Below are 13,567 nucleotides of genomic sequence, written 5' to 3' on the forward strand. Positions count from 1 at the left end.
AGGCATCATGGGAACTGTGACGTTGCGTGGTTTCATCATACAAAGCAAATACACGAAGCATAACCGATAACGCCGCCGACACATTGTAAGTGGCGTTTTTTCCCGTTCAAGATGATTCTGTTTTAAGAGCTTGTTTTTGTTACGTTTGATCATCCAAGTAAATGTCATTAAAACATAAATTCTCAGTCTCAAGAGCTAACTCTAGCACAATGGGATGATACTGTGAGACATTAGTTATTCTGCTAGGAAGAAACTATACAAATTAGAAACCAAGGAAAACAACCCAAACATTTGGAAGCAACTTCTGCTTATTAACTAAATGCAGTATATTTAATCTAACTAAATCCACAAAATTTAGGTGGTTTTAGAAGTCATTGAACTTGTTTGCATTTTAATTCACTGATATATGACTATTATTAAGACTTAATACTTAACAATAGTATTAAATCTTAATAGTAAGGCATAGTAATGTTTAATAAAGAAAAAATGAACGTGACCCGTGGTCACGTTAAAACTTGCCACTCACAACATGGCAGACGAAGTGACGTACCTTTTTTTTACTGTACAATGAAGCCAATGCGGTGTCCACTCAGTTACCATGCTGGTTTTCTCCCTTTCATTAATACGAAGCGTCCACAGTGTATGGTTTAATAGTGTTCCACAATAGCTAGCGTGAGTCGTGAACATTTTAGCTTATGCAGGTTACTCGTCTATGACCCTGTTTTTCGCTCCCAGCATGCTTTGCTGTACATAAAATCTCAGAAATATTTATGTTTTTGAGTATTACTGACTAATAAAGCAAGAACAAGGTAGGTATACTGTCTCTATTACAATACGTTAATTATTTGTCTTTCCTGACACATTGCGTTTAAAATCGGTTTTGCACCATAATCATCTCTTCTTTGCAAAATCAGGGTTATATAGCCAAAGAATCTGCTGCTCACTTCCTGGTGTGGGAGGAAGCTCGTTGTAGAGGTCACAAACTGAGTGCTCGTCACTCCACCAATCACCTCGGGGAAGGTCTGAGACAAGAGCCAATAGTTACCCTTGCAGGGTATCACCTGACAAAGGTGAGCGAGTGAACAGAAATAATTGGTCAGCGCTTGCATGTCTCGCAGGAGAAGCCAGGGGGAGCAATTTCGCAGCTCGCCTGGTGGATGTGGTGCTAGTCGCGGCTTGGAATCACTCGCGGCTGGCGAATGAGTGCGATGTATGAGGTGGGGCACAGCTCCAGAACCCAATTCAGACTACTCTCCCCCCACACTTTAATTTTTTTTAATAATGATTTTTATAAAAGAATAAAATAATTAATTTATAAAAGAATTAATAAAAACATTAATATTTTGTAGCACTTCGGTATATTTTCTACTTTGCACATCTAGAAACTGATTTATTTATATCTATCAACACTCAGCTACCAGCAATTTTATTGATGGCTACAAGATAATTGTTTGACAATTAATGCACAAGAAATCTGTGTATGCATTTTGCCTCACTGATTATTTTGGATTCTCCTTTGACTTATTATGACTCAATGTCTACTAAGCTGAAATGTTTACTCCAAAATAAGACCAAATTTGACATCTTCTGTTTGAAGTAACCTTTTCAGAATCTAGTAGTTAATATTGACAAACAAAAATATCAAGTTATTTGCAAATTCTGTTGTTTTAAAGATGTAATAGGGAATAAATATTACAAATGAAATTACACAATTACAAAATAATACAACTGCAGGACAGACAGTTTTACAGATATTTATATTTTTTTATTTAAAACTTTTTAAACTCATAAATACTTAACTTCACTTTCTGTATTACTCTATATTTTGGTCTACATGACTCCTGCTCTTGTTTTCTTCTCCTCACCTAAACTTTTTCTATCATGGTCTCTCTTCCCGTCAAAGAAAAAAAAACAATTTTCACCACCCACTGACATTTCTTTCTGTTTCATGTTTCTTTTCATCATTCCTTTCATTACAGCCTCCTCTCCAAACAGAACCTCTCTTACATTTCATGCTGATTCCCCTCTTGCTTCTAGAAGACGGTCAATGATTAGAAGCTGGTATGTAACCTAAGAAAACAGGAAACGTACAATTTGTTTGTGCTAAATATGTCAACTTGAATTTATTCAAATCTGTCCCTTTGGCATGGAGGAAAACCTCTCAAAGAAATCCTCCATTATTTTTCTTCTTTTGTCATTTTGAGCTGGCGCTCAGTGTGGCCCATGAAAGCACATAGTTGATAAGACTCATCAAACGCCTTCGAATAACAGAAATACATTTTCTTCCTCAGGCCGTCACTAATCCCTCATTGATCAAATATAAACCTAAATTAGCCTTGGAAAATATGCATATATGTATATATACCTCCTCTGTTTCTCCACCACGGCTTATTGCAGTTTTAGCTGCTGGTGTGTGGCAATGTGTGTGTTCACTTGTAGAGAATCAGAGCAAATGCTTTCCACTTGAGTTTGCTTGCTTTCAACATCAATACTCCCTGACAGATGACCTCAATTTCCCTCCTGCACATGGCCTCTTCACACACGGCTTCTTGTTGTTAAGATTATTTTGCTCCCAAGCCAATCAAACACGTCTCCTCACCTCGTCTGACCGTTTCAACTGTCTACACCGCCACATGTAGGAACTCCAAGCATTGAAATGTTACCACCCTAACCCACTGATGTCATATTGATGTGGTACAGCAGCTCATTTCAGAAGCTTACAGACATTCATCATCAGCTTAGAAATCATGTCGATGTTTGGATTTTAGTTGCTTTATTTTTCACAGAGTGGACGGATAATACAAAAAATAAGCTTTGTGATACAAAAAAAAAAAAAACAGAATTTGCTGGAAATATTCTCTAATGCATACAAAGTCTGAATTATAGATACTTGCTCAAATACGTGCTGTGTCAGTGGCATCAACACCTTCATCTTCCAGGAACTGCCCTGCATGCTCTCACCACATGAAGGTGAACATGTTGAGCACAAGGAGGACAGGACCCACTCCACCTGCTCTTGGTCTGTCAGGGTGCTGTTGCCAAGCATGTAGAGGGCTGTGTGTGTGCGTGTGTGTGTGTGTTCCTGCGTGGATATGCCTCCTCAGATTGTGACTCACTCACCACCAAACCGGTCCTGAATGATGATTCAGGCAGCATAATGATCTCCATCACTGCACCAGACCATTTCACATGTGAGCGGGGTAAACCTGCTCTCAACTGTGAAAAAAGCTGGACATAAGCAGCGGAGCTGCTAATTCTGGTTTTCTGTAGTAAATATGAAACCTGTTTCTTTGAGTGTTAGGTCAGACATTCAGGACTGCTGGAGGTCGTTTTGTAGGCCGGCAGTAACAGCGCTCTACAGCCCGTCTCCTGGAATCTATTCCATGCTGGGAGACACAGCAAACCTCCTGGAAATGGACACAGTTTTTGTGAAAGACCTGTGTAACCTTTGATGGCTCTATGTGTTGCCTCAGGCTATCAGTAGAGACAATGACCCAAGCCAAATGTAAAACTAGTGGGGGGGTGGGGGGGGGGGAGGATATCAGCAGCCTCCACCTGTAGAGTCAATCCTGATTAGGGGTCGTCTCACTCTTTCCCCTGAAGCGTAACTATCATTGATTTCATTAAGACAAACCTTATTTAAACTGACTTAGACCCGTCTGCTGCTATAGATCAGATCATTATCCTGTGTGTTGGTTTTACTGGAGGCTATACTATGATTCTAAAGTGTTGCCTACATTTTTTTTACAAACAGTGAATGCAGCTTTACCAGTTGTGTGAACTACCAGAAGCTGAAGTAATCTGTCCTTAATTGCAGCTATTTCCTTATTCTACATCAGCCATTTTGAATTTACAGCTTGTGTTGGAGTTTTTGGATTCTGGATACTTTTTGGTTCGTGTTTGTTCTTTCTTTACTTTTTTTGTGTGTGTGACACACACACACACAAAAAGTAAAACTTAGGTCTTTGTTCTGAAATGTAGTTGTGAAAAGGGAGGTGATAGTTAAAAAGTTTGAGTCACTGATGTAAATTTTATTTCTAAAGCCATAAAAGCGTGATGTGATGGTCCAGACATCCCTGCAGAAGCCCCGCTGCCACCGAGAAGAAAACAGCAGCAGGAAGGGTTTATGATGTGAGATCTAAAGTGGCAGGAACTGTAAAGTCTTCCTGCCTTCATTATCTATACTTCCAGCAGTTTCTGCAAAAAGAAAAAAAAATTCCATTTATTTTATCACTTTGAGAAGCTGGAAAGCCTGGATATTTCTTTTGTCTTTTCTCTTCTCACATAATGCAGCATGTAAACACATTCACAAATATGGCATAATATCAAAATGAGTGCAGAAACTCCAGCAAAAAAATTCATCTGATCTTTTTCTTCTCATCAGAAATCAAAGTATGTCAAAATTGCTATCGTGTCTTATCCTAATGAAAAAAAAATATGTCTTTCTCACGCACTCACGTCCCACAAAACCTGCCTTGAATTTACAATAAAACCGTGTGAAGCGTGAAGCACCTCTTTGTCAGATAGTTGAAGGGTTGTTTTTTTTTTTGTTTTGTTTTTTTCAGCTGAGCTTAATGCTTCCAGGTGCACGTCGGCTTTGAAAACCCGAAAATCGGCAGAGTTATGTAATAGACCTGTCATTGTTCAAAAGGAGTTCAATTACTTTCTAGAAGTTGGTCAAAGTTTCCGGCTGATGAAACAGTAAGCCCATATTGGCACATTATTTCCGACAACCGAAATAAAATGATTTCCATTTTTATCTGTGAAGTTGCTGGTAGTTTCACATGAATCTAGTCACATAAAAGAACAGAGGAAACAAATTAGTCCTGTCTTTCATTTAAACTTTAATTCATGCCAGAAAAAAACAACAAAAAAAAAACAACAAAAAACAGCCAAAACAGAATCGACATAAAACACAAAAGAAATGATAAACACTCCTAGTAGATGAGTGGTCATGTTTATTTCCCATATTAAACCTCAACTGTTACATACCAATTCAATGTACATACACCAGAGTTATACCACAGTTACGTCAGTCCTACGGCTTTTATCTACTGTACACAAACTGGGGTTCTTTCTTTCTAACATAATAAGACACATAGCAGGTCCAGCACTATTCTCAAAATAAAGATTTCTAATTTTTTTTAACGTCTAAATTCTGTTGGTAACACACTACGTATGTAGAGTAATGGCTTTTTACTTATTTAACGTTGAGAGTAACGATACACTCAAACTGTGTGATTATCTGGTGGCTTGTTCTCCAGTAGGATCTCTCTTAGCTTTTTCATAACAGCGGATTGATTTTACATTTTACAAAGAGACGATCAAAATAAAAATAATAATAATTTTAAAAAAATGTCATTCTACACAATAATGTTCATCTTCCATATAGATATATTTATTAAAGTGCAAGAGTGACACAGATGATAAATGTTCAGATACAGGTCGTAGTTATTCAATAGCTGTTGTCCTATGAGATGGCTGTCTGTCTGACCTGTCTGTTTAAAGGATGTCTGGTAGCGAAGCTTTGGAAGGAGACAACAACGCACAACAGCACAAGGAGAACACCAAAGCACGAGATCTTTTTTTTGTGTGTGTGTGTGTGTGTGATTTTCTCTTAGTGTGGAGGAAACAGCAGTGGGTGGACTGGTAAGATTTTATTTTTGAGTCTCTTTTTTTTCTTTATTGTGCCATTGCTGTCATATCTATCTACTGCAAGATGCAACTCTGACAAAAAGAAAAAAAAAAGAAACAAGCATTCAGAGAAAAAAGAAGTCATGCACATCCTGTTTTTATCATCTCTGTGTTTCAAAAAGGTAAAGTAGATTGAAATGTGCCAGTGAGTCTGAAATGAGCGTTAGGCTTTTGATTGCCCAGTTAACCACTGTTTTACCTCTTTTTTTTCCTGTTTTGTTTTTGCAATCTGAGATTGTTGTTTGCGTCATAGTATTGCACATTTTTCTCGGCTGTCCCTTTTTTTTTTAAACTGAAAATGTTACAAAAGCAATCCCAGTCATGCCAGAAGAGAAAAAAAAGTTGGTTTCGAACCAACAGGTAAGAGGAGGTTTCTTCCTTCTTCTGCTTCCACTGTGTTTTGAGCAGCTGTGTTCGTTCAGTTGTTGTTCATGATCCACCAGGAAGCTGGAAAAATGAAGCAATGCGTTGAACAGTAATGAGAAAACACCTCGCAACAGGCAGAACGACAATCTTCTAAGGCTAACCTGTGTACAGTGACCACGATGTTCTACATTATTTGGATATTGGGATGAAATTGGGACACATTGCTCTTCTGTTTGAGTAAATACCACAAACTACATGTTTATGCTGATTATCTTGAAAAACTACCATTCTTCCTGTAAACACTGAACAGCAACTGTGATAGACCTTTATCGGACCATATCAGAGCTTCTACCTCATCCTCCCTCGATGTGGCAGTGAGTCATTTTTCCTTATAGTCACGTGTTTTGCTTGTGATTACCCATAAACCCCGGCGTTGTGTTCACCTGAAGCTTACGAAGATCGGAGTTTTTTTTCTTCAAGCCAGAGAAAAGTGTAGTTGCACGTTCACGAGAGTTCAATTAAAGAAGGTTGGTGTGAGTGGGGCTTAAATCGACAAATCTTTTCGTTCGGTTTCATGAGTTTGCAGTAAAGATCCAAAACGTTGACTGCCACTGTGGTGTCAGCACCTCACTTGGCGACAGAGGGTCGACTTCAACCACCCTTCACAATTGTGTCCTGTCAGAAAGCCAATATGACAGCTAAGTCCCAACATGGACTGTGTTTTTTTCCGCTATTAGTGATTAGCTGATTGCTAGGAGTCAACTAATTTAACAATAATTTAATGAACATAAACTATGCCTTTTTACCCACAATCTGTATGGTTTCTTTCAGTAAAGCACAAATTTCTTTTGCCAGTTTGTACCTGGGAGAAGCATAGTGGAGACTATTTCTGGCTCTTCCAGCGAGCTGATGATGCAGCGCTGAAAGGTTTTGCTGATGGACGACTGCAGATAGCTGTAAAAAAAACAAAGATGAAAACTATCAGTCGTGCACTTCAAAGTGAATTTACTAGCAGCTCTGTGCGCATGGAAAATGTTTGTATCGTCCAACTGGAAATTACAAAAGAAAAAGGGAGCATGCAGTACCTCATCCAGGAGAGACGATCCTGCCAGAACTCATACATGATGAAGCATGATCTGTCTGCCAGGTTTTGGACTGAAACGCTGTTGACAAGAAGAATAGAAAAAAAAGAGAGAGAGAGAGAGAATGAGGGCCGTTGGAGTGGTTCTGGGTTGTATATCTGAGGACTGAAGCAGTTGGAAACGGATGCATGAAATCACAGAGAGAGATCCTCAGGCGAAAACAGCACAGACGCAGAAAGGAGGACATACTGTAGGTTGTTAAGCTGGCTGCCGGTGGCATCTGTGTAGATTTTGAGAGCTTGCTGAAATTGCTCCACGTCTCTCTCCTTCACAGACATCTGCCTCTGAACCAGAAGAATGTTCTGAGGAGAATATTGAGGAAAAAAAAAAAAAAAAAGAAGATGTCAACAAACAATGAAAGGTGATCAAATGTGGTAGAAACTGAGAAAATTCTCACATTAAAAACAACTTCCTCTTTGACGATTGGCAACAATTGATTTTTCAAGTTGTTCTCTTTCATATCGAGACTCTCAGTCTTTCAGCCTGGTAGACTTTCTAACCTTAGTCCACAGTTTACCTGAGATGTGCTCATATTTTTGTCTGGATCACTCTTTTGAAGGACAGCTGCTACACCAGACCAATATCTTGGGCAAACAGATTTAGCTTTTTCTTCATAATCTCCAATAAGTCGTCCATTTCTTTTATTTTATTTATCTTACAAAAGGAAAATGGCTGGAAATTTCCAGAACTTTCAAAAGCATTTAACTTTTATTTGGTGCAGCATTAGAAAGCAGTTGGACTTTATTATGAGCAAAAAAAAAAACAGATATTGCTCTGCAGATGTTAAAGCCTCACCGATTTATATGTTCCTGCCAAAGTGTCTTCGTTAAGCGGTTCAAGATGTGGACTCTGAAAACGGAGAAAAAAACGTTTTTCTTCATGTTGTGCAAAAACACAGATTTCACACAATTCACATCAGCCCTCCAGTGAATAATGTTAAAATTCTCCAGTGCACAGCAGAGCTCTGCAATGCCATTATTACCATGCTGGAGGGCGAGCGCAATAACTCTGATATCTGTGCTCTAAAACCTTATCTAAGTTTTAAACGGATACAACAAAAAAAATTATAAATTAGCACTGCAAAGCTTTTTTCTCTTAAATCTTCAATCTGCTTTTCACTTCATCTCCACACAGTCTGGAGTTCATATACATAAAAAAAATCAGCTTGGCATGTTTGTATATGTCATTGTAAATGTATTTTGGCAACATCTCGGATGTCAGATGTTTTAAAGATAAACTTTTCATCTGAAAAAAAAAAAGAAGAAGTTTCTCTAACATTCTCTAACACAGCTTGCGTTGAATATTTTTCTCCTCCAACGCAGCCTTTGGCTGAAACTTAACGTCTTTCTGGCACATTTAACTCTCCGGCTTAATGGAGAAAGTCCAGAAACGTTGCAACCAAATGCTCAAGCTGATTTTCACGCGACTGCTTCCTGCCACGTTTCAGTAGCAACATAAAAGATCAACTTGTTAGGCGTCTTAAAATAGAACGGCGTTAAATACAGAATGAAGCTCTTGCTACGAGAAGACAAGGAAAACACTGCATTATAAATTCTGAAAAGAGCCGACTTTCCCACCAACCTCACAGTCCAGTTTGTCCATGAGCTCCTCCAGCTGGTTAATCTGGGAGCCCCAGTGGTTGTCCGGCTCCACGCTTACCCCTGACACCAGAAACAGAGCGTTAGCACAGCAGCCAACCTGTCTCGGTCCGTTTCCTTTCTCTCATATTTCACCTGTGGTGAGCATGCCGGAGTAGGGGTCTGTGGGAGAGAGACACATGTTCTTCTGGATGCGTCGGCTGGGCCGCTTGGCGACCCTCTGGATAGGGAGGTCCTCGGGTTTCTTCACCGTCCTCCTCCCTGTGCAGCCGTGGTCATGGACAGCCTCCGTGGCACAGTCCAGGGAGGACTGCAGGGACTGAAGCTGGGAGGTGGTTTCCCTCAGCAGGAAGCGAGTGACAAACTGACCAAGCACTGATGAGCCTTGGTACTCCTAAAAGGTAAGGTAACCTTTTATTATCGATAAAAAAAATAAAAGAAAAAGTTACAGCCTTGCAACATCGAATTTGTAAGTTTTATCTTTAAAAATACAACTTTGGTGAACCCCAAATGAAAAAGGACACACATTTCTTACATCGACGACACGTTTCTGGCTGCTTTCCTGTCATCATCACAAATTGATGTGATTAAATCAAAGGAATAATTCAGTTCAAGGACATTAACTTTATATTCCAAAGATAAAATGCAACCAACTGTGGGGAAGCTACATTTGAAGAAAATGCTTTGAACTGGGCAGCACTGACTTCTGAACTGATTCCCAGTAAAATCTTTAGAGGGATTTTATGTTTCAGTGCCAGGGCAAGACAGTTAATGTGATAACTCACTTCAAAAAGAGCCACTATCCTTCCTTTTCATGTACTTTAATATTTAACTGATGGAATAAAAAAAAAAACATAGCACTTAAATGCTTGTATAAAGAAAACTGTACAAAAGGATGATGACAGCTCATATATTTAAATACAGATCCACTGGAAACTACTTATATCCACTGAACCTTTGTTAAATATTCCAAAAAAATGTAATGTACCTTGGGATTTCATGTAATAGACACATAAACACAAAGCTCCCAATGAACTGGAAGCAAAATAATGCAAAAGTGCCTTTATTCACCCTTTATTGTGATGCCTTAACACAAAATCCTCTTCAAACAATTGCTTTAGAAGTCAGCAAAAAAAGTTAATAGGGTGGATGTCTGTGGGTAATTTAACTGTTGAGCACATTTGTGAGCAAACAGCAACATGAACACCAAGGAACACAGAAGACGGGTCGGGGAGAAGATGTGGACACGTTTAAAGATTATTGGTCCAATCCAATAAACAAAAGGATCTTGGCACTACTTTCCTGCCGATGGACATGGCCGCCCACCTAACCTGACAGACAGGAGAGCGTTAATCAGGGAAGAAGCAAAGAGGGCCATAAAAACTCTGAAGGAGCAAGTGTTTGGATACAGGAACATTTTGTTCTGCGTGCAAAACACTCATTATGAGAGAAAACCAACACCTCACTTGGGCTTGAATGCACCATGCCTGACATCAAACATGGTGGACACGTCACCAATATGGGAATATTTTGTCTTCGGCAGGATAATGGTAAAAATAATTGACAGAGCGACAGGGCAATCTTAGAAAAAATACTCAAAACTGCAAATGACTTGAGACTGAACTCTAACAATGAAATATTTAGCATGTGAATGACGTCCCATTTTAAGATTACCCACGATTTAGGAATGCAAAGCCAGCGAGATTTTATAGATTTATCCCATAAAGAAACACAAGATCTCAGCGGGATTTTATGAAGCTCCAGTGAAAATGCTGCTTCAGTAGATAATACATTTTTCCCAGCACAGTTTTTGTCAAGTAATGAACCTCATCATTCTCACTTGCAGCCCATGGGGCAACAAAATCGAGTTTAAAGGGGGAAAAAAAAAATGTTGCAGAACTGTTTGAAAAATGTTCATGGAGATTGTTAAAACCTATGTACTCGTTTGTCTCAGCGGTGACAAAGCAACAACACATGAACGACGGACTTTTGTTCTTTCCTGCTTTTCTCCTCCGTATCATTTTGAAACAAGTGAGCAGCTGCATCAAGGAGGAAATATCAGCTTTACGCAACAAATAAACAATCATAAAGATTTTATTCTATATATTTCTCTAAAATGCAAAAAAATGCCTGCTGGTTTCTTAGCACGTCTGAAGTTATAAATTCACTTGTTTATTTTATCAACTAAGTCCTCGAAGGTTTGTTGAGCAGATGGCTAATGCCTATCCCCAGCGCTCAGCTCTACTACAGGCTTAGCAGCTGCTAGCACTGCTGCTTCGCAGGAATAAGGTCCTGGGTTCAAATCCCAGGCTTTTGCCCAGAGGTAGGGCAAAAGGTAGGGCATATCCCGGAGGTGCCTCGAAGTTTTTCTTCAAAAACTCTGACCTCAAAAAGACTAAAAATAAGCTCTTCCCCTCAGGGCTAAAGAAAAAAAAAACAAAAACAAAAAAAATTTCTGACCAACTATCAGCAACATGAAAAATGCATGAGATGTAAGACGGCTTGGAAGAAGAAAAAACGCTGCCAGACAAGGAGACCATGTTGGAGATGTAGAGAGATGGGAGAAGAGGCAAGAAGGGGGGGGGGAAATGAAAAGCACTCTCCAGAGTAAAAAAAAAAAAAAAGAAGATACAATCAGAATACAAGAGGAGAAGGAAGTTCTGTAGTCCATTTCTTCAGAGGAAATCTGACGTCAGTTCGGCTGAAGCGTTCGTGCGGGTTGTCTTTGGTAATTATCATCTATAATTCCCTGTTACCCCGCATCCTCTGCAGTGAAAATACACTGCTGCATAACACTGGATGAAAAAAAAAACACCTCATTATTACAGCCAAGCATCTGTCTATTCTCCATCCGAACACGACTCTCCTCCTGTGCCAAGTACTAAAATTACTCGCTAACTGGCTCTGCTGAGCATCAGTGCAAACCGGGCTTAGCTATTGATTACGTCTTTGGGAAAAGTTATCTGATGCTAATCTTTTCTGACTGCACCTTAAACCAGATGATTACAGCCCTCTCAATGGGCAGACGCACAAATCCACCGCTTCATCTCATGGAATATACGATGTGTTCTGCTCGGCTGCTCCTCAGCAGGATTTCATGAGAAACTAATTAGCATCGAACAGAAACCGAGGCTGGAGATTTTATTACATACCAAGTCTTGTTATCTGAAAATGCAGATATATATATATATATATATATATATGTATATGTACATATCTGCATTTTCAGATACATATATATATATATATATATAAAGGTGTTATACCTTGAAAATTAATGGGAAACAATGTTATGTTTCTTCATTTTACAGATGAATGAGCAGTTGAAACAAAGACTGGATAACAGTAAACACAACAATGTGATGATGGACTTCTGACTGGTGGAAAAAAAAATGTGTTTCTTAGTATTGCTTTAAACTAGAAAGACTAAATAATGATAATTCGGAATATGTAAAAACTTACATCAGATTTGATGAATATTTAAACTCAAAGAGGAATGTGTTGGTGTCCCTCATGCCAAATATTTAACAGTTTTGCAGCATTTGTTGTCTGTGTTTTTCCTCTAATGGACCTGATATTGAGGAGATCTAAAGGTAAGGCAATTTTTTTATATAGCACATTTTCAGCAACAAGGCAATTCAAAGTGCTTTACATGAATTAAAAGGAAACACAAACAAAATAACAAACCAAAGGAAAGAGCAAAAGAAGAAAAATAATCTAATAATGTTGATCTAAAATAACTAGATACTCTGCACTAGATAAAGCTGCACATTTTGTCAATCATACTATAGCTCATGTTTGAAAGTATTGTCACTTAGGAAAAGAGGTGCAGACTAAATAACAGACCAAGAGAGTCATGCTAGGCTTCATGAAGTTGACAAGTGGGACACCAATGAGCAGCTTCCAGAGACAGAGGACGCCGATGGACATCCTGGAAGCTGCTCTGTTTTGTTTCTGTGAAGATTTGACAGGGAAGACAAAAGCTTTAATCACTTACCTCTTTAGTTTTATCCATGGCCTTTAAAATGGCCACGTTCAGCTTTTCCAGCGCAGACAAGACGTTGACATATTCCCCCAGGTGAGGAGTGAAGTACACTGTGGGACAAAACACTATGATTAGCCTATCAGTGGCATTTCCAACAGGAACAAAACACAGCTTGGCTGATTAGCTCTCAAATAGAGATTAGCTGACTGGTTACGATTAGCAACGCAGTGAAGCTCAAGTTGGCAACATTTAAAATAGTTTGATATGAGAAGGTGAAGAGGCATCATTTACCTGAGAGCTTGTCTATGTCCAGGTTGCTGTGGGAAGATCAGGAGATGAAACTTAAAAACACTTTTTATAAGTTCTGTAATCAGTGAGACGAAGATTAAATGAGGAAGACTTCAAACAGGAAACCTCTCGTCTTAAACAATGCCAATTTATGTTTGATGTCGTTTTTGGTATCTTTCATTGTTTATGTTGGATTTTTTTTTACTTTTGATACTTTGTCTTTTAGTTTTTATGCCCCTTTAGAATCACATACTTGCTGTAACATTAATTGCCCATTTGGGGACTTGAATAAATTTGAATATGAATCTGAAACCCCTCAAAAGAAAGTATGAAATTAATATTTCATACTTTATACTTTGATACACTAAGTCTGTGTATCAAAAACACAATTGCCATAAAAAGATATTACAGACACCATCATGAGGACCGCTAAAATAAATGTTACGTCAGAATCAGTAGGATTAAATATCTCTTTTCTGTGTTCAGTAAAAAAA

The 13,567-nt window shown here is 38.7% G+C and overlaps 1 protein-coding gene across 1 annotated transcript in view; it reads right to left on the reverse strand.

Moving 5' to 3' along the window:
• Positions 1 to 4,941: 4,941 nt before the first annotated feature.
• LOC103481164 (N-terminal EF-hand calcium-binding protein 1-like) overlaps positions 4,942 to 13,567 on the reverse strand; it is a 20,670-nt gene continuing 12,044 nt past the window's right edge. The window contains exons 4-12 of the mRNA XM_008436464.2: positions 13,077 to 13,102; positions 12,798 to 12,895; positions 8,936 to 9,194; positions 8,784 to 8,863; positions 7,998 to 8,051; positions 7,392 to 7,504; positions 7,146 to 7,223; positions 6,923 to 7,014; positions 4,942 to 6,141 (exon numbers count right to left, since the gene is read on the reverse strand). Coding sequence (XP_008434686.1) covers positions 6,113 to 6,141; positions 6,923 to 7,014; positions 7,146 to 7,223; positions 7,392 to 7,504; positions 7,998 to 8,051; positions 8,784 to 8,863; positions 8,936 to 9,194; positions 12,798 to 12,895; positions 13,077 to 13,102 — 829 coding nt within the window. The 3' untranslated portion in view covers positions 4,942 to 6,112. The remainder of the gene's footprint in view (positions 6,142 to 6,922; positions 7,015 to 7,145; positions 7,224 to 7,391; positions 7,505 to 7,997; positions 8,052 to 8,783; positions 8,864 to 8,935; positions 9,195 to 12,797; positions 12,896 to 13,076; positions 13,103 to 13,567) is intronic.

Source organism: Poecilia reticulata, linkage group LG19, assembly GCF_000633615.1.
Source record: "Poecilia reticulata strain Guanapo linkage group LG19, Guppy_female_1.0+MT, whole genome shotgun sequence".
Classification (NCBI taxonomy): Eukaryota; Metazoa; Chordata; class Actinopteri; order Cyprinodontiformes; family Poeciliidae; genus Poecilia; species Poecilia reticulata.